The 24,064-nt window shown below is 32.9% G+C and overlaps 1 protein-coding gene across 1 annotated transcript in view; it reads left to right on the top strand.

Moving 5' to 3' along the window:
• The window catches only part of LOC130448723 (protein embryonic gonad-like), a 184,080-nt gene extending 165,247 nt beyond the window's left edge, over window positions 1-18,833 (top strand). Inside the window, exon 3 of the mRNA XM_056786214.1 lies at window positions 17,973-18,833. Coding sequence (XP_056642192.1) covers window positions 17,973-18,833 — 861 coding nt within the window. The remainder of the gene's footprint in view (window positions 1-17,972) is intronic.
• The last annotated feature ends 5,231 nt before the right edge of the window (window positions 18,834-24,064 follow it).

Raw genomic sequence — 24,064 nt, forward strand, 5'->3', positions numbered from 1 at the left:
TGTAATTATCTGTTAATTAGCATAAACTATTGCTAGCTATTTATATTATTGTAACATTAGAAATGTTATTACAATTCACTAACAGTACTTCCAATTATGCTCAAATAATCATTTTAATTTTTTTCAACCATTATCACTTCACAAATAACTAAAAGGGATCAAGAAGAAAATTTAATGATTCCAGAAGATCTCTAACAATTCATTCTATTGGTGGTGATAAGGATATAACAGTATAAATTCTTGATTTGAGAAGATCTAAGTTTAGATAAAACAAAAACATATCAGTGAAAAGTTGCTCAGTCACAAATTTCGGTCATCGTGGGTTGATGAGTTTTTCCGAAAACTGAATTGGCTTGAAGAAATCATATTGTCATAAATTCAACTATTGCAATAATCAATACTTTGACGTAGGTGCTAGCAGCCGCATCATATGAATTAGTCGTTAATATTTTCCTTCAGAACAGCTTAGGAATAAATATAAAATAACTTGAGCTTCAATATCTTGTTTTGCTTCAATAAAACCAGCGTGATACCAATTACGTAATCAGATTATTAATCAACATGTAATTAGCAGCGGGTGTCCTGAAAGAATTACTAAAAATTGTATTTCGATATCATTTTCGACATAATATTAATGAGACGAAAGATGAACCAAAAATTAGTGAGAGGAATTTTTATTATAAAAATAATGTTGCCTCCTATTGGTATTTTTAAAATTTTGTTCACGCTCTTATTATAATCATTTCAATTGGACAATTATCTCACTGGGTTTATTTACACTGTATATTATTTACTTTTATTACCTTGTTATGTGTTGTGCACCCAACTGTGTAGGTTGTGATAGCTTTAGAATTGTGATTGCATTAATTCCATCGAACTATTTATATGAAAATAACAGTTTTTTATCAGTTGTAATCGTTCTGTTTAGAGATAATCGTAAAAGTTCAGAAAAATTTACTAATTCTTCGAAGACTGCTAACTAACATAGCAATATTATCTCCAAGAAATTGCAGATATCCCCGTTATCAAGGAAAATAGATCACCCATCCAATCTTAATCTCATTCCATTAGACCAGTCATCTCAAAGATATGGCCCGCGAGTCGCTTCCGCCCGTGAGCATTATCAATAAGGCCCGCGACCGCAATGTGTCACAGAAAGAAGAATCATATTTTTTAGAGCTATTAGACTTCATTAAATTCCTTTAGGGATGTTTTAAATACTCGTACTCTCAAGTCTACGGATGTTTATAAGTATTTTCAAAGGCATCGCGTGCCTAGACAAGCGAGGGAGAAAGACAGTTTCGCCATCCCTTAGCATCAAGCGAAATTATTCTATTATTTTTGTCGAGAACGATAGAATCTTCCACGTGAACCAAAAAAAAATAGATGAATATTCTCAACTTCAGCAAAACTTGATTACGGAATTAAACAATTCTTTTGAAGACTTTCACAAAATGAATGAAACGGAATTCCCAATTTTCAACAATCGATTCAATTTTGAAGCTTCACAGGCACCAGTTCATTTGCAAATGGAGTTGATAGATCCTCATCCGGACAGTGTTTTAAGAGAAAAATTTAATGAAATTAACGCGCTTACATTTTATACACACTATTTCAAAAGTTTGGATAAAAAGTGTGAAGCACGCATTCTCTGCATGTTTGGTAGCACCTATTTATGTGAGTAGATATTTTCCGTCATGAAAATAAATAAGAAAAAACATCGCACAAGACTTACGAATGAACATCTCCAATCAATTCTTAAAATAACTACAACGAATATGATACCTGACATTAATGAGCTTGTCAAAAACAAGAGAAGTTCAGTATCCGGATCCTCGAGCCCAACATAATTACTTTCCAACTTTTATAACTTGGATAGGATTTTTAACAACAATATATCATATACTTAATTATATAATTCAATATATAAAATGTTATAATAAATCAGTTCATTTTATTATTCATTATACAAAATTAACGATAACATAAGAACAGAATGGTATATAAAACCAACTTGGTCCTCAAGATATTTGAATTTCAATGTCATCCTTTATCACAAACAAGATCAGTGATAATAAAATTCGCTTAAAGAGCTATTGAACTATCAGGTTTAGATACTTAGTTAAGATGCAAAATATAACTAGAGCCTTCCTATACATGTTAATACTGCTAGCCAAGATATCTCTCAGAGAGTGATCAAATCTAGTCATACCTCAGGACAAAAATACTAAGAGAATTTAGATTTGAGAAAAAGTTCATCCCAGAACTAAGCGGTAGAAGTAGATGGGATCTAAACACCTTATTCAAATCAAATCAATCAAATAGTACACTGATGGTTGAAAAACAGCAGGCAAAACTGGAATAGGAGTTTGCATGCTTTAGACAAAACACTTTGAGCAACACAACAATTATTTTCAAGCCGAAATATACCCAATCGAAAAATATGTCAATACAATAGATAAAACACTGGGAAAGGAGATAGATGAGAGACAAATCAGATGCTGGAATTATCTACAAGTGTTGAGACAGGCAAAGATTATTAAAAAAAAATTATGTCTATGCACTGCCGCCGCAATGGACACCTGAAGACGGTAGATTTATCCTTTATCCATATTCGAAGTGTGGAAAAAAGTATATTGATACATCAGGTGTAAATACCGAATATCCATTGAGTTGCAGTGAGTTGAGTTTGACTGAACTATTTTATCTATTTATCAATAAAGAAGAAGACAAAATGGAAAAATACACTCAATATTCTTTATTTTAAATAAACGTTTTCCTGTATATATCAATATTGTGAGAATTATCTTGTTTGTAACAAATTTTATTGGTTCTATAATCGTGCAGCAGTGATCTAAATAAGGAATGACTGATACAATATTGTCTCTTTACCGTAATCTTCCAACATATTTAAGACAAATAAAACTGTAACAGCCATGCTTTTACTTGCGTAGGAAGTCACGATTGCCTTTTTGACTTTTTAACGGCCGCTAAGGCTGAAAACACGTTTACGTTTCGTATAAAAACAATAACTAATTTTTTTTAAGATGATAGCGAATCAGGTTAAAAGAATCACCCACATCACTAAATGATTTTGTAGTATTATTCGTGATAGCGATTTCATTGAAATCGATTATGAAAACGCTGAGATTTAGATAATAATCGAATATCTTCTGAATGTACTGTATTCAGAATTATTGGAATACTCTGTTTAAAAAATGGGAAAAGAGACCGGTTCAGAAAGATGTCGAGAGATGAAATTTAGGTTACATTCACGAGATTTTTGAAGCTACTATTGCAAAGAGCAATGATATTACCAATGTTTTGACATTTTTTTAATTGGAGTCAACTTATCATATACAATAGTTATGTACTAGCCAACAACACATTTTAGTTCTGTATTTGCCAATAATCATTTCGGTTTCTCCGTTTGACTTGATGTTAACAATATTTATCTGTTTCCAAGTTGTTTCTCAATCGCTTTCTACCAGTTTTATGCTGGGCAAGAAATTCTGAGCCATAGTGAGTTTAAACCAGAACTTTTTTCCTCTTAAACCACTTTCATAATACTTATTACTTAATTTAGTTGATACATTGACACCATATTACCAACTTTATTATCGTAACGTAAAAAAAATCAGGTCTAACTATGGAAATTCAAGTACACTCATGCTGTAGAGTTTTCCGTGGGCCCCTGGGGAATCACTGGCTTAGACATATCCTCTTTTACATTAATAATAGTGAAACCCCAACTTCAATGGTAATTTTTAATGAGTATAGCTCACATTGTGTTTGATATAACTCATTTAGCAGTCGAGCCAAATTACCTGACTCAAAGTAATAAGTTAATCTAAACTGTTATTTATGGTTCCATGAGTAGTCTGTTACGTTTACTCATCAATAGAATACTTTCTTCAGCTTTTGTGGTTTTCTATGGCCAAAGCTTTTGGTGGATGCATATTTTTTCACGTCGTAGTCCACGGTATGTCGAGATATTTTTAATTCTGCGACAATGGTAAGTTACTATTAATGCAGGAGTTTCAACTGACAGTTCCTTGTTTTACAAGTCTCAATTTGTAAGAACGAAAACAATTCGTATAAGTTTGCTCTTGGACGTTTTTGCGTCTCATAGGGCTTACTGAGACTAAACTACAATCATGAACACCGAATAGATAGAATAATTAACAAGTTAGCCGGTAATTAATAGTAAATAAATAACGGACTTTATTTTTTGGTTGTAAGACATTTGTTATTGTATATTATTTTGAAATTCAATGATGTATTATAGGATGGGCAGAAGCTTTGTTTATAGTATATGCACATATAAATATTATTTCACAATTATTTACTTCAATTAAATGGAACATAAATTGTATTTATTTTGAAAAAATATAGCCGAGGTCGAGGTTTAAGATCCCCCGATTTGACTCCTCTGGATTACTTCTCATGGGGTTATTAAAAATCTGAAGCACATTTGAATAGATCAGACAAAATTGAGATTTAAAAGTTACGACAATGGAAGAAATTAACAAATTAACCCCTGCGGTCAAAGATAATGTACGAGAATTCCAAAATCGCTTCGGTTATTGTCAAGAAGTGAATGGTGGTCATTTTGAACGTTTAATTTAATTGTTAAGTAAATTGAAAAACGCATTCTAAATATTATGTAACATTATTACCTTCATTCCACGTAAAGTTTTGTGATAGACACGTCATTGAAATTTTACATCTTAAAAATGAATTTTCTCAGTTATGATTGCACCAAATTTGAAAATACTTCATATTGCTGAATAGAGGACTAAAACCCCTTTACAACTAGGTGCCACACGACCCCTTTCTTAATTAAAATTTACGAGGGGGCGCTTATAATTCAGAGGGTGCGCTGAGGGGATAATATTTTTATACTATAAATTGTCAATTGAAGAAAAAAAATCGACCAGCTCAAATGTTTTTCATGTAGTACATAATAACGCTGAAAATTGAATTTATTCCATACAAATGGACCGCATTGTATAAACCGAAGTATTAGTCATTCAGAGAGCGTTTATCGAATACCTTTGTAACAACCTGGAAATATATTAACTAAAGTGTTTAATAACCAATTAAGGACTCCTTGCGTGATCGGTGAAATGAACTAGCCTTCTATTAGTTATGATAAGAATGTAAATAATGCTTATTTACAGATAAATTATTTCGGAAGCTAGGACGGTGAACATTGATCCACCTTATTTATCTGATCCATTAAAAATAGAATATTAGAAAGAACAGTTCTCACTCTTGTGTTAATTAAACAGAATTATAAAGAAAATCGAGTAACAACATATTGAAAAATTCGTTTGAGTTCTACCGGTTATTAGAATAGTCACATAATGTCATTTAGGTTACCAAAAAATTTTCCCCATTATAACATATTTTAATAATTAATTTCGTTGTCTGTATTATGAAATTAATTATATGGAATGAAAAATTTAATAAGAAAGATGTAAAATCTGACGTCATTATCCGATTTTGTTTGCCAAATACTACAATCTTTATTTAGAAACAAATTTTACTGTTTAATTCAAGTTTCAGAGAAAACTTTTGATACTTTTTCCTAAAATAACGGTTATTAGCGATATATCCTAGACACTAACTCAGAATTCTTTCAAGTAACTGCTAGATTAATTTCAATATGTAAAAAAAACATTTTTTTAAAATTGCTTGTTTCAGACTATTTCGTTTTTCACCTGAATTATCGTTTTTTGTTCTATCTCTTCCAACTATGTACCTAGAATAGCAGACCACATCACGATGAATCCATTCTAATGGGAGTCATAAAATAGACAAAAATCGTAATTTGTTGAGACAAACTAAAGCCGGCGGATAACTTGACTCTGAAAGTTAGATATGAAGATAAACCATTATTTCCAAGCGATGATATTTCTACAGTTCTTTTTCTTCAATATCGTTAACGTTAACTTCAATATTTATGAAATGAATAATTAAATATTTTTAAGGAAATAACATTAAAAAAAAATAAAATATCATTAATGAAATAATGAATTTCGAACAATTAATAAATGATTTCATTCAGCAAAATAATTTTTTTAATTAATTCATTCATAAGTCAAGTAAGAAAATCATACATATTGATATTGAATAACTCCAACATTTTGAATATAATCTATTATGCTTTTGATGTCTTCTTTTATTTTTTCACCTGATTGTATTTCCATTCTTTACAGTTAATTGAGATCATTTTTTTTTACAGAATTTTCATTCAATTTCTGTTAATTTTATATTTTTATCTATTAATCACCTCAATGGTACAACTCAGATCTTATTTCATTTTAACTTAGTCTCATTTCAACGTTAGTGATCAGACTTTTCTATATAGCCGGTTACTATTCAGTCCTTCTGATCTTCTTTTATACAGGGTGTTTTAAATTAAGTGAGCACTATTGCTAACTAAAGTAACAAAGTAGTAGTATTTTTACAACCCAGTGGAGTTATTTGGTTTCAACTGGAAGATAGATGACTTTGGAGAGGATGGCATCGGTTGCAGGTCGCATAAAGATGACGATGACGGTGACGGCAACGGTTTTAAGTCATTTGTAGTACAGAGAATTTTATTTGATATTTTTTTCTTCTGATTCTTGGAGTCCTCCAAACAGCCCTCAACGACAGTAGTAGACTTCCAGTCACCCAGACGCTTAAGGTTGTTTATTCTTTCGCCGGAGTCTGCTAGGAACGTTGCCGAAAAACGTCTGAAACTGTGTCCTGTATAACGTTCCGGATTAGGTAGGCGTAAATATGCGGCAATTTCTGCTGGCATCTTACCAAAAGTGTTTACGCCAACACATTGAACTGAGCATTTTCCATTCTTATAATGAATAAAAAATCGGCGGTGTGGAATGGTAGGTGGTCGTAAATCTGCGTACTTTCAAATAGGTACTATCATTTATTTCTTCAGATAAAACAAATGATCTTGACGAATGATTTTTGGAATCAGAAATTTTCACAACAATTAGGTTGCCTTTATCTTGAATGTCGTCGACAGTGATATTTACAAGCTCGGATCTGCGGAGAGCGCCAACCAGTGCAAAAATGGTACTCACTTTAATCATCAGGTATACCTCATCAGGAGCTAGCATAACCCTGGATATATCTTCTTTAGTAAAAACTAAAAACTTGCGCTTTCTGTGCTCGAAAACCAATATTTTTTTGTTTAAGAAACGACGTTAGCTTATGGAAGTTTCCTATATCCAAATTTTGTTTTATTTTTACTAAACTTTTTACCATCGAATAGCGGGACCATAATGTATTAGATTTCAAAACCTCACTTAGGTCTGAAAAATACGCCAGAAATACCTCTTCCTTATAAGTTTTGGCCCCTTTCTCCTTACACCATGTAACAAAATGGTCGTATTGCTTCTCATACCTCAGTCTGGATTTGGCAGGAAACAGCTCGGAATTAGCTTCATTTGCAGCCTTCAAAATGGCTTCGGGAAGTTCTTCATCGGATGAATCCATTGTATCGGATTCGGCTTAATGTGGTTTAATTTAGAAGAAGGTCACTTCCAAGACGTTTTGAACAACTTTGACGTTTTAGTAACAATTACACGCTTGGGTTGTCATAGCAAGTGGTATCAAACCCGGGTGGTTTGATAGTTGTTTCTCCCTAGTGCGGGAAAGTGACACTTTCAAAACTAAAATGCGTGCAGGAAAGTGGGTTAAAACGCACGGTCGTAGAAAAAATAGTTTTCAAGCATTGGAACGATATGGTCAAAGGTATCCCGAACGTAATCATCCAAACAGAAGATATTTTCTTAAGTTGTATAGAAAATTCAGAGATAATGATACTGTTTTTCTAGAGCTAAGAACTAAGAAACAATTCATAATACTCGTAAATGAACAAGTAGAAGTGAATGTGTTGGCATATTTTGAAGCGTTAAGCTCATCTACAATTTGGAGAATTCTCACGAAATTCAAGCTTGTGCCCTACAAGTACCGACCAGTGCAAACATTACTATGATAATGAAAGAAGATTTATCTTTTCTCAATGGTTTGAAAATATGTGTAGGCAGAACTGCAATTTTTTAAAATCCATTTTATGGACCGACGAAGCAAATTTTTCAAGTAGGGGTATGTTTAATCGTAGGAACATTCACTATTGGTGTCGAGTTTGTTTATTTATTGCTCATCTAAGAAATCGCACAATTCAGTATTAATGCGTGGTTTATTTAAATTGGCAGCAAAATAGTTGGGTCAGTTTTTTATGAAGGTACTTTAACAGGCAGAAGATACGTTGATATACTATCAGAGGTACTGGAAGAATATTTGGATGATCTCAATTTGGAATCACATAACCAAATTTATTTTCAATAAGATGGAGCTCCTCCCCATCAGGTACGCAAAGTCAGAATATTGTTGGAAAGTCTTTTTCAAGATGGGTGGATTGCTTCAAATGGTCCTACATTAAACCTCCTAGATCTCCTAACATAACTTCCCTAGACTTTTACTTTTGGAGATATGTCAAGAACGAGGTCTATAAAAGAAGATATACGAGTCTGGCTGAACGTCAAGATAGTATAGACACATTATAGCATCTATCGACGGCAGACCGCTTTAAAACCTACGCAACGTGCTCTAATGAATACTCGAAAATATATTGAACCAACCGGCGATATTTTTGCACATTTCATCTAGTTTGTATTTGTTTTTTTAAACTGTAATAAAATATTTATATTATACCTGTGTTTCATCTCAGCCAACTTGTTAAAAAAATAAATATCCACAGCCAAATTGTTAGAGAGATGAAGAAGTTAATAAGTATAAGCAATTGTTTTTCTGTTTTCACCATCTCAATCAGCGTGAAAAATACTACTACGTTGCTAATTTAACCGACTTTGTCTCTAGAATATTGAAAAAGTTAGCAATAGTGCGCACTTAATTTGAAACACCCTGTATAATTGGAACTATTCCATATAGTCAGTTCTAAAATTTGTAATTATTCTTTTAGAATTATTGTTTTCAACCTTTAAAAAAGTTTTGTAACGTCGCTGCTATCTTAATAGACCTGTGTCTAATTCAAACTTAACACGAAAGGTAGAGAAAAAGAACTTTAACGTCTCTACAAAGAAATAAATAAATCTATCTTAATCACCTAAATACTTATTGTGCCATTTAAATTTCCGATGAATTTTTGAATAATTAACCTTTTGATCCCATAGCGTGACCAAATTAGATTAGTTTTTTCATATAATTACAAAAAAACGCATACATAAGCGTGTGAAAATAGATGTTATATTTTTGTTTAAACTTATTATTGCCCATTCACCACGTAAAGTAAATTGTTCTATAAAATTGAAAGGAACAATTTCATTTAATTCTGTATTTGTATCACACTGGTTGACGTTTTTCGAGTTTTTTGAGTACAAGAAAACATTCCATCTCATTTAATAATGAGATTGACAGAATTCTATGCAGAACGGTTTATACATAATAATCAGTAAAATTACAGCAACTAAAAGTATATAAAGGATCAGAAACTGTTTAAATAAAAAAAAAGGGTAAGTAGGTCAATACCTGTACAACTTAAGATATGCTAATAACGTTTTCATTTCACATAATAAAATAGAACTAACTAGTTTGCTAAGCGAACTAAATTCATGAAAAAAGAAAGTAGACCTCAATATGAATTATTCAAAAACGAAAAATTATGACAGATACTGATGAAGACGCAATAAATTTAGAGGCGCTCGAATCTGCAATATCTGAAATTATTGAAACTGGGAATAATGAGCAGTATTTCTGTAGAATACATTTGTTGGAGTGAAGGTACTGAATAAGTCAACAAGTTTGATTGTCATGGTACCAACTGACGAGCAATATATTTTGAAAAGCCACCTTCCTTTTTCTATCCACAGTTTTGGACCATTTGGATTGAAGTAAATCAGAAAGTATCTACTAAAAAAATTGATGATATAGACGAATTTTTGAAACGAACCATTGGTTTCTGGAAACTAGGCAATAATTGATGGGATATATAAAAAGTATTCTTCGATTTTCACTGTAAAATCTCAAGATTTTAACGGATGTTGAAAAGATCATGGTCGAAGCGTGAAGAGGTGGGTGGATTTGATATAATACTGTCAATAAATGAGCAGATCAGAGGAGAAAGTTCAAAAGGAACGCTCAAAATTGATTGATAGCAGTGTGTTCAATTACAAATATTACTGATCTAATTGATCTATTGATCTATTGATCTAATTCACTCATATTAGATATCATTTGTGTTAGACTTAGGAAAATTTTCTTTATAAACACAAATAATAACAAACGAAACGTCGTTTGTGCCACTGAAAACATACGAATTATGAGATTATTAAGCGAATGTGAAGAGTAATAACAAGCTTGGAAGAAGGAACTCAAAGGAAAGAGGACCCTTCGGCTTGCAGATGATGAGGAAATATGTGCTAACGATAGAAATTGCCTAGAATAAATAGCACACAAACTAAAAGAAGAATGCAGAAATTTGGACTGCAGATAAACGTAGAAAAGGTAATGTAGTCGTTTATAGGACCGAATAAAACCAGCGTATAACTAAGCAACTATGAAATTATAGGGAGATATGAATATGAAGGAGTTATTTTTGACGCAGAAAGGACAAATGAAACAAATGAAATGTATAATGAACAGAGCAAGAACAATAAATAAATCACCGAATGGAATACTGAAATAGGAAAGCCACGAAAACATAGAATCTACAATGCAATAATTAGGAGTAGATTGGTATATGAATTGGACACGTGGAAAATAGAAAATTAGCTGAAGAAATAGATAAGGGAATGGACGACTTGAGCGAAACAAATAAAACGTCAAGGTTAGATCGGGTTAGAAACTCAACAATAAAGAGCAAATGAGCCTGAGAGAAAAAGTTATAGAACAAACCGAGGAGAAGCAGTTGATTTTGTTTGGGCACGTTCAGAGTATGAGGGAGAAAAGATTGCTAGAAAAAATAATGCAGTGGATCTCACAGGAGAATTGAAAGAGAAGAAGACCAAGACCTGTAGGTTGATTTTTTATTTGGCTTTTATCTTACTCTCAGTTCTCAGTAGGAGCCTTATCGAACAAATTGTAAATCAAATGTCAAAAAGTAATGTGACGAAAAAGATATAAGTGTACGTAATTCAGATATTTATGAATATCCGAGACTTGATGCGAAAAAATCGGAAGTGAAATGATGATGTGAAAAAATAATTCTGTTAGATAACAAAAATTTCTAATACGACCCCTCGTTTCTGAATTATAGGCATTTAAAGTTGTTAAATCAGAACTTAAACATAAACATATTTTCTAAATTATACATTCGAACATTATGATTCTTTAATGGATGATTATGTACGTCCATGTAGTATATTTGACGCAATAAATTCTACAATACTATTTGAAGGCCAGGGGCGGCTCATGTCCAATGGTTAATAATCTGTAATGTTTCAGGAACAACCTGTACAATCTAAAGATACCAAAAACGAATTTTTCAATTGATTCTTTTGAACAAAAAAAACTCTTTGTTTAAATCTATAAAATTTATGGCTTAGGAGATATGTAGATTTTTAGATCGTTTACATGCCAGGGAAACCATTCCACATTCTAAAGATTTTTTGTCCCGGATGAATCAATTCAATGATAATAAATTCTGTTTATCATTAACTGAATAATATTTATATAGTTAATATTTTGTTGTTTGAAATTAAATTCGTGTTTTTCATATTGTTCATATTTGTAGTTGAAGCATCAATAGAGAAAAAATTATCCAAAAATCAAGGAATCATATGGAAATAAATACTTTCAATATAACCCTTTATCCAATCCGTTATTGATTAGAATAGTAAACCAAACAAGCCTGGAAAGAAAAGTTGAGGAAAAGACAATTGAATATTATACAAAATTTGATTTAGTCCAGCAATAAAATCTGGTAATCGAGTTAATAACTCTGATCATCATCTAAAATTTTTATTAACGGTAAGTCAAGTACCGCCACAAAAGAGCTCTAATTGCCGCATCGAAAGCCTTTAGATTGTGCTAGTTAATAAGAACAACTGGCAGTATAAAACTTGAACAATTTGTCACGTAAGATAAATATAAAAGATGACAATAGTAATAATGATAATAATAACACGAGGTGATATTACAAGTCACTTAATTATGTATTGCTTGTCTAAGTCTGTTTTAATACAATGGAGAATTGATGATTACTGTCATTGTGTGACACCGCAAAATATAGAGAAAGTAGATCTTCTTTTGTTATCATAGAAACAGGTGTGGAATCAGAAGTTTTGTTATCGGAAAAAATAATGTTGGATTCATTTTGGTTCTAAGATTTGAATTCATATTAATCACACTAGATAAATAGAGCTATAAAAAACGACAGATGCGAAATATAACCCTTAATATTACGATCCCAATTTTGGGAAAACTAATAGCAGTAGGTACTACTGGGTACTCTTATCAGGGAAAAAGTTAATTTGCTCATATAAAGACAGTTTCTCTCTCCTCCGGTCGCTTCAGTTAGTTCTGCGCATCTTTTGCGCGCATAAGTATGCGCAGTATAGATAAAGTGAGTCGAAAGAGAGAGAAAATGAATATTGTCGGCACCGTAACGAAGAGACGTTTTTTCCCATAAGAACTATCAATGTAGGAGTATTACATATATGTATTTGGTTAGTAGAATGGAACTTATTGCAAATGGAGGACTATACAGTGCTTTTCAGATAAAAGTATCCACCTTTAATAACTTTTGTAATACTGGTATTTAGAAAAAATCCAAAAACACGTCAATTTATGTTGGAAGGGGTAAGCATTATGGCTTATTTAAACTTACTGGAAAAGCCACCCCCTCACCCCTAGCAGCATCCCCTTTATTTTTTTTAAATTACTTTTCATATTTTTTATGTAAAATTTGGATACTCCTCTTTGAGCTGATTTCAAAAATGTATAATACTTGTAGGTTAAAGTGGTTAGTTTATGAGATAAACAATTTTTCTTTTAAGAGCACAAATTTTACTTATTATTTACTTTCACCTTATTTGCCTGTACTAGAATGGGTTGTACAACAGTTCAAACTCTTTAATCTTTTTAACTGTGCTATTTATTATGAAGTTACAATAAGTGTTCAAAATGAGTACCATTCACTTCCATACAATGGTATAATCTATTTTGAAATGCCTCTCTGACATTGTTTAATACGGCTGGATTTAATTGTCGACATTCATTTTCTATCCTCTCTCGTAAATCATCCAGAGATTCTGGTTGGGTAGCATAAACTTTTGTTTTTAAATACCCCCATAAAAAGAAGTCTAGGGGTGTTAAATCCGGTGACCTAGGTGGCCACTCCATCATCTGCCCCCTTCTACCTATCCAACGAGCGGGGAATGTTTCGTTTAAAAATTGTCGGACAGGCATAGCATAGTGTGGGGGAGCTCCGTCTTGTTGAAATACCAGTAAATCTTCGGAAAGGTTATCATCATTTTCTATTATTGTTGTAATACGTGGGTCAACCCCTTCCCTGAGTAACTCAAGATATGATTCACTATTTAAATTTCCGTTGATGAAGAAAGGTCCGACAATGTGGTCACCTAGGATACCACACCAAACGTTTAACTTTTGGGGATGTTGTGTATGGAATTCACGCATAATATGTGGATCACTTTCAGCCCAATATCTACAATTATGCCTACTTACTAAACCATTTAATGGCCATGAGCATTCATCAGAAAAGCAAATATTTTTTAACAATTGTGGATTGTTATTGATAATTTGCGTCATTGATTCGCAAAACTCTAGACGACGATCAAAATCATCTTCATTCAACTCGTGCACCAACTTAACTTTGTATGGGTGGTACTTGAATTTATGTAGAACTCGGAAAACTGTAGAAGATGAAACACCGATCGCTCTACTTATTGTTGACAACGATTGGGGTTGTTGAGCCTCTAAGCTGACTTGCCCTAAAATTGCCACTTGGATTGCTTCGTTATTTACGAGTCCCTCTCGCTTATGCACTTTATTGCAAACAGACCCTGTTGTGGTAAATTTCTCCATCAGCTGAATTACATACTTATGAGTTGCATGTCTTCCGTCATGTAATTCGTTAAATATTCTAGCAGCAGCTCTTGCACAATTATTATTTTGGTAGTATAAACCTACAATTTCAATTCTTTCTTGCAAAGAGTAAACCATTTCAGAGAAACAAAATAAATAATGTATCAAATTACACTATCAGTAGTGACTACAAATTCTAGTTGACAATGTCAAACTTTAATAAAAAGTAGAGTTTTTTGTTGTTTGGATTTTTTAAGTAGAATAAATAGCACAGTTAAAAAGATTAAAGAGTTTGAACTGTTGTACAACCCATTTTAGTACAGGCAAATAAGGTGAAAGTAAATAATAAGTAAAATTTGTGCTCTTAAAAGAAAAATTGTTTATCTCAAAAACTAACCACTTTAACCTATAAGTATTATACATTTTTGAAATTAGCTCAAAGAGGAGTATCCAAATTTTACATAAAAAATATGAAAACTGATTTAAAAAAATAAAGGGGATGCTGCTTGGGGTGAGGGGGTGGCTTTTCCAGTAAGTTTAAATAAGCCATAATGCTTGCCCCTTCCAACATAAATTGACGTGTTTTTGGATTTTTTCTAAATACCAGTATTACAAAAGTTATTAAAGGTGGATACTTTTATCTGAAAAGCACTGTACTATAATGAAAATGACAGAAAAAATAATTCAAAAGCGATCTGAACACGGAAAAGGAAAGGGGGTGAGTTTTTAAGGATACACACGGTTTATCTCAATTTTCGGTAAAACTAGAAATTCTATGAAAAAAAGTCAAATCGCAAAGTTGTGGGCAATAAAAAGATCTACAGCTTTTGTATCGGCACTTTTTTCATATAACCTCAAAATTTAAGTGAAAAATTGAAATAACAAATTTGTTTTAATAGTTATGTATAATTTTTAGATATTTATGAAAAATTTATACTACAATTACTTATGTTTATTAATGTAACATGGAATCTCACGTTTTTCATGTAATTAGAGTGTGAAATTTTGATAAATAACCGAAAATTGTACGAATGATTGAAAAAAAATTGGATGCGATTTTTTTCGATTCTTTACGTTTTCTGAAAAAAATAACCATAATGATGTTAACATTTTTTTACACCCCCAGACAGTAGAGATACAATGATATTTTGACGTTTTATTTTTTTTTCATTTTACCGTGGGCGAGGATGCCCTATTTTCCCGCGATAATAAATACTAAATGTCGTTTGAAAAAAACTGTCATAGAGAGTAAACATTTCGATAAACAAGTCGTTGCTACTACGGGAGCAAAAGAAAGTTCTTTCCGGGAGAGAATAGGCCACTTTTGTCCTGCAAATCAGGGACGATTTTCATTCCGGCAAGAGAAAAAATATAAACCAAAAACTTGGTTATTTCAATTTTTCAGTTATGTGTTATCAATAGTACTTGTAGTTTTGTCAGGATAAAGTGATTTTTATCCTCAAAAACTCATCCCATTTCCTTTCCCGACCTAAGATCGCTCGTAAATTATTGTTCTTTTCATTTTTATTATATTTTCCTCGCTTTCCTAGGGGTTTCATTCTACTATTTTTTTTGTTCAAAATATTATCTACTCTGGTCTAATATTGAAGAACATAATTGTCGATAATAAAAATTTGATGAATAAGAATTTTATTCTAAACTTCTAATTTAAAATCATCGAAAAGTGCAGTCCAAATTTTGATCAGAGTTAAAAATTCGCTCAAATATACAATAATAGCCATTTCTTTCCTTGTGTGGGCAATGAATGTACTAATCAAATGAATCAATTAAATTTTGTGTGGTACAGGGCTTAAAAATATACAAAAATTAGTGATGTTTTTATGTATGCACATACATACATTTATACAAATATTCAACGGTGAATATTTTATCCAGTCAGGCCCTGGAATCAGTTCAGAATATATTATTAATAAGCATTATTGGTTCAGAATTGCACGACAAATTCAAATCCTTATTTAGTAACAATGATATCGTTTTTCATTGTATTGGTGTGCGCCTCGTAATTTGAGATCATGGCTTCGCTACAATAACTTGCAATCTGAATAGATATTGGTTTTTCCGCATGTTTAGAAACTGATCCAATATGACAAGACAAATTTCTCTCTTTTTTATTGCGTGTCCGTGTAAGTAATTCTAATATATATTCACGGTAAAGATTTGTGATGAAATTAATCAAATTGAACTATATTTATCGACTGAATCAGTGGATACAAAATCGTTCTATTGATATTTTGTCCATGGCTATTATTCAAATCTCGCGTTGCGTTCAATATTTCATCTATAGAATTATTTATGTGATATTTAACAGTTCGTTTATATAATTGGAACTCAAATTTAGAGTAACTGTTTTTTAATGTTTGATCTTTTATCACGTGAAAGTTGGTAGTTTTCTTTTGTATAAAAGTAGATCATATTTTTTTATCACTAATAACTTTATAATGATATAATTACTGTACAAACATTTCAATAGCACGGAGTTACGTTAAACATGAAATACTTAAGTGACATGAAAGATTTGTATGGTGATAAACTAGATTAGATTCTGTAAAGAGGGCATCGCTAAATATATGACAGATTTATTGTATTTTATATCTGACGTTATATTAGTTTGCATTGTCTTTTAAACGGATCCTTGAAACTCCCTGTTTATTCAGTTCTTGCTCAATGTTTGCTGCAATGCCGATCCATCTGCTCTGAGATATCTTCCCTCAAATGATTTCGATACATAGCATTATGCTTAACACTTCTAGAACATGCATTCAGTTTCTAAGGAAACTAGTCATAAGTTTTTGGTAATTGATTATGATTTATGCCGGTCTATCTTCTCTTGAGATGCCGCTGCGATGTCGATCACTTCATTTCTTGAAAGGACTTCGTGACGTAGTATTGTGTTTCTTAGTTCTAGGACGAGATTTAATCCCTGATAAAATTAGATATAATCTAACTGATCACGGTTTTTGCCGATCCATCTTCTGCTGAGATGTCGATATCTTCATTTCTTGAAAGGATTTCGATGCGTAGCATTGTGATTATCACTTTTAGAACGTGCATTCAATCTCTAACGAAATTGGACATAATTTTCTGGTAATTGGTTATGGTTTTTGCTGATCTATTTTCTCTTGAGAAGCTGCTGCGATGTCGATCGCTTCATTTCTTGAAAGGACTTCGTGGTGTAGTATTGTGTTCATTAGCTCTAGGACGAGTATTTTATCCCTTATATGATTAAGACATAATCTTCTGGTAACTGATCGTCCTTACAGCTACTTAACTGTCTGAGTAAATAAGGTAGTGGGCGCAAATCTTATTTTTCTTATCAGTTTCAGATATATGAATAAATAGTTGTACTATAAAAGCATTTTTATCTAGTGTTGTATCAAAATAACTGATACAATAATGTGGGAAAACTATCATCAATGATTTCCTTCTGTTATGTAGATAATTGTGAAATCAATTATTTGAATCATTGATGTCACTTCAAAATTAAATGATACATAATGCCAAATAAGTTCTCAATATTTGTGAATACTTAGTCTATGAACTCAACTTGTCGGGATTTCGGTGCATGACTGAAGAAGATTATAGTAAACAGTAGTTATCTCAAAAAGACACATAAATCATTCAAATATTTAAATTTACATTTTAAATAATTTAAACAACTTGGTGAAACATAATCTGGATGTTCTATAAATATACAACTATTTAATGTACACAAACGACCAAAAAGGCAACAAAAGTAGTTGTGTATACAGTATGTATAATTAGTATTAAAAGCTGTCATTTCGTGAATTAGAATTTCATATTTAAACAGATGAAACTTTTTTTGTCTCCTGATATATTAGCTTTTCTGATCATTTTTTTTGTTCCAGTCATTTTTCGGCAGAACATATAATAACATCAGCTCCATATCAGAATGCAAAAACAACGGTCAGTGTGTCATCAACAAGAAAAACCGTACAGCTTGCAAAGCCTGCCGACTTAGAAAATGCTTGCTAGTAGGTATGTCAAAAAGTGGATCTCGATATGGCAGGCGTTCAAACTGGTTCAAAATTCATTGTTTACTACAAGAGCAACAGCAACAGCAACAACAAGCCGTTCCAAATATGGCGGCAGCAACGAATATGCTGCGACCTCATCCGTATCTATCTCCACTTTTTCGAAATCACGCCTTAACAACTCAACATACGACGAGAGATACTGGAAAGTCTTCGGAATCCGATAGTGGCGCTTCATCAGCAGATCCAGAAGATGATCTCCGATCCAACAGCGCGCTAAGTTTTCTTAAATCATCTGCATCACCTACTAGTGACCGTGATTTTTATGCTTCTAAAAAACTTCCGTCCCCTTCAAGTGACTCTGAATTTTTCGCACGGAAAAAAATCGTTACTAGTGCCTTAAATAATGTGCCTTCTGTTTCACCTGCGTCTTTGCCTTCGGTATCACCAAGCGGTGTTGTTCCTAAGTGGTTGCCTCCCTTACAAGGACTCGGAGATCCTACAGCTTGGAAAGATGTATGGAGAGCTCCTCCTCCAATCGCAGCACCAGCGCCCGATCAAGATCAACCCATTGATCTTTCTGTCAAGTCTCAAAGTACCGCTTCGTTATCGAATCATTCTGATGAATCTGATGACGATCAGGAACTCAATATAGATGTAGGAATTGATGAGCCTTCGAAGTCTATGCCATTAGACTTGACTTTAGATAGGCCAGTGACAGATGTTACTAATTGAGCATTTGTGATTGTACAATTATTTAATTGGGACTTCGTATTATGTGTGCCAGTAAATAGAGCAACAGTTTTTTCAAATATATTCAACGAGATAGGATTAATGAAATTATTATTAAATCTGATTCCATGAAATTCCAGATATTAAATTGAATTTTCAGAGGAAAAACAATTTATTTCAAAAGCAAACGTGGTCTAGTAAAATATCATTTAGAAAACGACTAACTATACGGAATAATATTGCGAACAAAAAATGCGACACCATACACAAAGTTAAGTGGACGCTCAGAAAGATAGAATGTACGCTTGTTGGAGTATCTATTGCGCTCTTCTTTATCAAGTTTCTGGAACTCAAACTTCGTTCAACTTTGATCCTTCAATAAATTTTAGGTCATCCGCTGGCTTCACTTTAGATAAGTCTTCATATTCTATCCCAGATGATTCCACTTATCGAGCTCTGGTATTATGTAGCGCCTTACATCAAGCGAGTATTATTATTAAGATGTTTCTGTTCCCAACCGTCAGAATCTGCAGTCGTTTCTTTCCATCAGTTCGAGGTGCATACTTAAAACCTCTTATAACTCTCAAGATAGATTTGCTCTGCCTAATGTATTTCTTCTAACTCTTCTGGTCGTTGTCTTATACTTTCTTGTTTTAGCCAGTAGATTAACCCTCCCTTTGTTTCTCATTCTCTCCTGGTTTATCAGCTACCTCTCAATTCTCTCTATTCCAATGTGTCCTGGTATTCAGAATAGGTAAGTTCGTTATATATGTATGATTGGTTATAGTTAACGATTTCGAAACCATTCATACTAAATAAGGCTCATCTCCCAATACCATAAATTTGCACTTGGACTTAGAATATTTATTACTAAAGGTGGTCCAACCAAAATGCACGATGTTAATTGTAAATGAAACAAAAAGTTTTCCTTTAGCTCTTGAATTGTTCTTGGCTTATTGACGTACACTTTTTCTTTCAAATATCCCCAAAGAAAGAAGTCCAACGGTGTCAAATCACATGATCGCGACAGCCAATTAACATCGCCACGACGTGAGATAAGACGACCATTGAATTTCTCGCACAAAAAATCCATTCTTTCGTTGGCTGTGTGGCAAGTGGCACTATCCTGTTGGAACCACATATCTTCCAGGTCCATATCCTTAGTTTCTGGCCACAAGAAGTCGGTTATCATCTCGCGATGGCGAATACCATTCACGGTAACTGCTTGGCCGACCTCATTTTCGAAGAAGTATGGCCCGATGACGCCGCCAGCCCATAAACCGCACCAAACATTCACTCTTTGTGGATGCATCGACTTTTAAACAATCACTCGTGGATTCTCATTTGCCCAAATGCTGTAATTCTGCTTGTTAACGAATCCTTTGAAGTGATTTGAGTGTGCCTCGTCGCTGAAGATGATTTTCTTTGTAAAGTCACCATTCACTTATGTCTGTTCAACCAACCATTTGGCGTAGTGAAGACGCTTGAAATGGTCAGCAGGCTTCAGCTCTTGAGTTCGTGAGATGTTTAATTGTTGAGCACGACGACGAGTCGAGGTTGATGGCTCTTCTGCCACACAATCGCGAACAACAGCAATGTTTTTCGCAGAACGAACGGGGCGACCATGCACAGGTGTTTTCACATTTCCTACAGACCCGGTTTGCTAAAAGTTGCGCACAATTTTCCCGATTGTGGACACATGTGGTCGATTATGCTGACCAAAAAAATCACGAAGTGCACGAAATGCATTTTGATTTTATCACCCATTTTCGTAAAAGGCTTCAACAATCTTAACGCGCTGTTCAATTGTGTACCTCTCCACAGTTGAATTTATCAAACACTGAAACAAAGAAATGTCAAATTAAGTTGGACAAAAATTTGACATTAAGACGCGACTCATAATTAACATCATGCATTATAGTTGGACCACCTATTATCTACATTCGTTTGTAATGTACCATGTGTATACCATTTAATGTAATTCTCTACTCAATATATATCTCAAACTTTGTGATATGCTGTCTACTACTGAATGCACTCCCGTTAATTATATTTAAAGCTGCCTTAGGGAATTTTTTACCGCTCCTGCTTCTGTAATACATATGCAGATTAGTTATTGGATTATAGAGATATTGTATCTTGTTGTCCGTAAGCTGTTTCTACTGCTCCAATCTATATATACCTCTCTACAATGGCGCCTTAAGATATTTTTTCCTGCAAGGTATCTGCATGTAATTAGCACCATTTATGATTTATTTGTAATCTTCTTTGTGCAAGGTGCGCAGAAAACGATTCCAAAATAAATTGAGGGAGCTTCAAGATGGCAATCTTCTTTGAATTTTTTTTATTTCATAATTACAGTTACACAGTAAGTAACTTAATTATCAGATGTAATATCAGTTAAAATCCGTAGCAAATAATGTAAATGTGTTCTTTTTCTCGGCAGAAGTAACGCATTCAAGCACAGGGTGTTAGGCTAGAAACCGTAGTTTATCATTTTTCCTACCAACTCTAAGATTCTTTCTTCTTCAAAATACTAACTTGGAACTGATGGGTTGGCTTGTTTCGCCCTTAGGCATCGTTACTTCCTTCCACTTACTTGAGTCGCTGTTCGCTCTAGGTCAGCCTTTTTGGTGTGTGGAACTCCTTGAATTTATTGACCACAATAGTGTCTGCTGACAGCTTGCCGATGTACGCCTGAAATTCTATAGTTCGTAGTACATGTGCAGAGTATCACCTTGCACTCCATGATACATAGGATGCCATTAGTGTGCAAAATACTTGTCCAGAAAAGAATTGTGTGAGGTAAAGCTCAACTTCGTCATGGTGTTCTTCTATCCAAGGCTGTCCGCTTGGGATCAATCGCTTCGTCCACTTTTCTCTTTGATCTTGCTCCCAAGCAATTTGTCATTTTTCTATTATTGGAATTCTTCAAATTCCTTTGCTTTTCTAGAGTATATCGACATTTTTTCCGAAGAAACAAGCTTCACTGGAATAGTTTCTGCAATCACTATTAGGACTGGCTCTTTTACCGCACAATCAACTGAATTGTCTCTCAATGTCGCTCTTCTCTGCTTTTGTGATAGCCTTTTTTGATACTTCTGTACTTTCAGAGCTCCGATCAACATCTCAAGCCGTACAAAAGTATCGACTCTCATTCGCCACCGCTCCACTGACGTCGGTCATCAACTTGCTTAATATTGCAACACTCGTTGCGGTTCTGTCAGCTACAAGGCGAATCTGCTCTCAGAAGTTCCCTACAAATTTAGTAGAATTAGTAAGGAAGACGATGATTGTCGAAATATCTTCGGGCGGACTCTATCGCGTTAAGATGTTAAATAAAAAAGCGCGCGACATTTTTTGACTAATTTTTCCTTACGTCGTTCTATTAGTTATTCTAAATGAAGAGTCAGTCAACAATTTATTTAAATTTGATTCAATATTATTCCAAAAATTGATAGCTTAGCGAAATTTATAGACAAATGATGTTACTTGACCACAATTCTATCAAAAATTGGTGTCTACAATGAGAACAAATTCTATTGGAAATTTTTAGAAATACCTACGGATTGTTTTTATTATCATAACTTTCGTTAAATATTATATTAAAATGTACAGTTGGAATTGTCACTAGGCCAGTGTATATATTAAATATTATGTAAAAAAGATTTATATATATTATTTATATTTTTATACTTATTGCTTTGTTAAGTTTGATATTTGAATCAACGTATAGATTAATGAATGTAAGAGGTATATTCAAATTTTTTTAATAGAAACCATGTAAGAAAATAACATAAAATGAGCTGAAGCAACTGATTAATGGAAATAGTGTATTTCTATAACGATTAACTCATTTTTATGGAAATGATTTCACTAGAAATTACCAAACAAGGTAAATACGAACAAATTTTCATGTAACAATTTATATTTTATGATAAATATTAGAATAACAATAATTATGGTACTATTCATGCATGTTATCAGGTGATATACAAAATATAAACGAACCTTCATATTTCGATAGGTTATTGTTGTATGTTAATGAGTTATTAAAACTTTGTATGAGGTTCATTTACATTAATCACTTTGAATGTTCATCCAGAGAAATTATCTTAAGTGTAAACTGTATATTTCCTTTTATTTCTGTTCCATTGATAGTGTATACTGGAAATGAACTATTGATAAAATAACACTACTAACTTTCGAAAAATGAATTGGTTTAGAAACCACCATACATCCAGAGATAAGGATTAAGTGAAAAGATGATAGTACACACTCCCACCAGTAAACTCTCCACCCCAGTCCGCGTTTTTTTGAACCCATTGAATCAAATACTCCTTTTCTACTCTCCTTATCACTTCTCACGATTCGGATGAGGAATAGGGCTCTTCTTGTACCAAATGTTTCCATTTATTCCTGTACCCTGATAATTTAATCATTCCAAAAATAGTACTTTATTTCTTATTTTATACCTACCGTATTTGGTATGTTCATTTTCTTCTTACTCTTCTATATCTATATTTGCGGTATCTTCCTTATTTGTATTACTTTCTTTTTCTTAGGTTTCTCATGGTTCATTATTTGGAAATTCTTGGTTCGTAGACTTTCCCTTCTTTGTATTCATCAGTATTTGATTTAATACTTTATTTGTATAGAACTATTTGTATTTTATTCTTTTGTATATAATTTTTAGAGTTTTACTATTAAGTTTTCAATATGATTGAATCTATTATTTGAAAAATACGCTGAGATATCACCTTTTCTATTCCTTAATATTCACTATTGTGAATTTAATTTTCTTGTTCCCTATTCCAGAATTTCATTATTCTCGTTTTATTCACAGAGCACATCATCTGTATATATTCTTCCATGCCCCGTCTTTATCTGTTTTCTTTTTATTTTCTTTATCTTTCCTTTGTCTTTTTTGATCTTCGGTATCTCCATTTTAGTTTTGGTTGGATGATACCGTTTGGTCATCCATTTTTTCCAGTCCGTTTATATTTTATTTTTTATTATTTCATTTATTTTCATCTTGGATACTATTTATCTCCATAAGGCATGTGGATTGCTGGAGGATTTTATTTCTAATTCTACGTGCTACGTTTTGAATAAAAAATTTCTATTTTCTAAAATTTCTGAAATATTCAGAGGAGCAGTGCAGATCTCACTACAGATTCAGTGATATGCGTAGTTGAGTTTTCTGAACAGTCCCAGAATTTGATCACTGTTAG

This window comes from Diorhabda sublineata, chromosome 9 (assembly GCF_026230105.1).
Source record: "Diorhabda sublineata isolate icDioSubl1.1 chromosome 9, icDioSubl1.1, whole genome shotgun sequence".
Lineage (NCBI taxonomy): Eukaryota > Metazoa > Arthropoda > Insecta > Coleoptera > Chrysomelidae > Diorhabda > Diorhabda sublineata.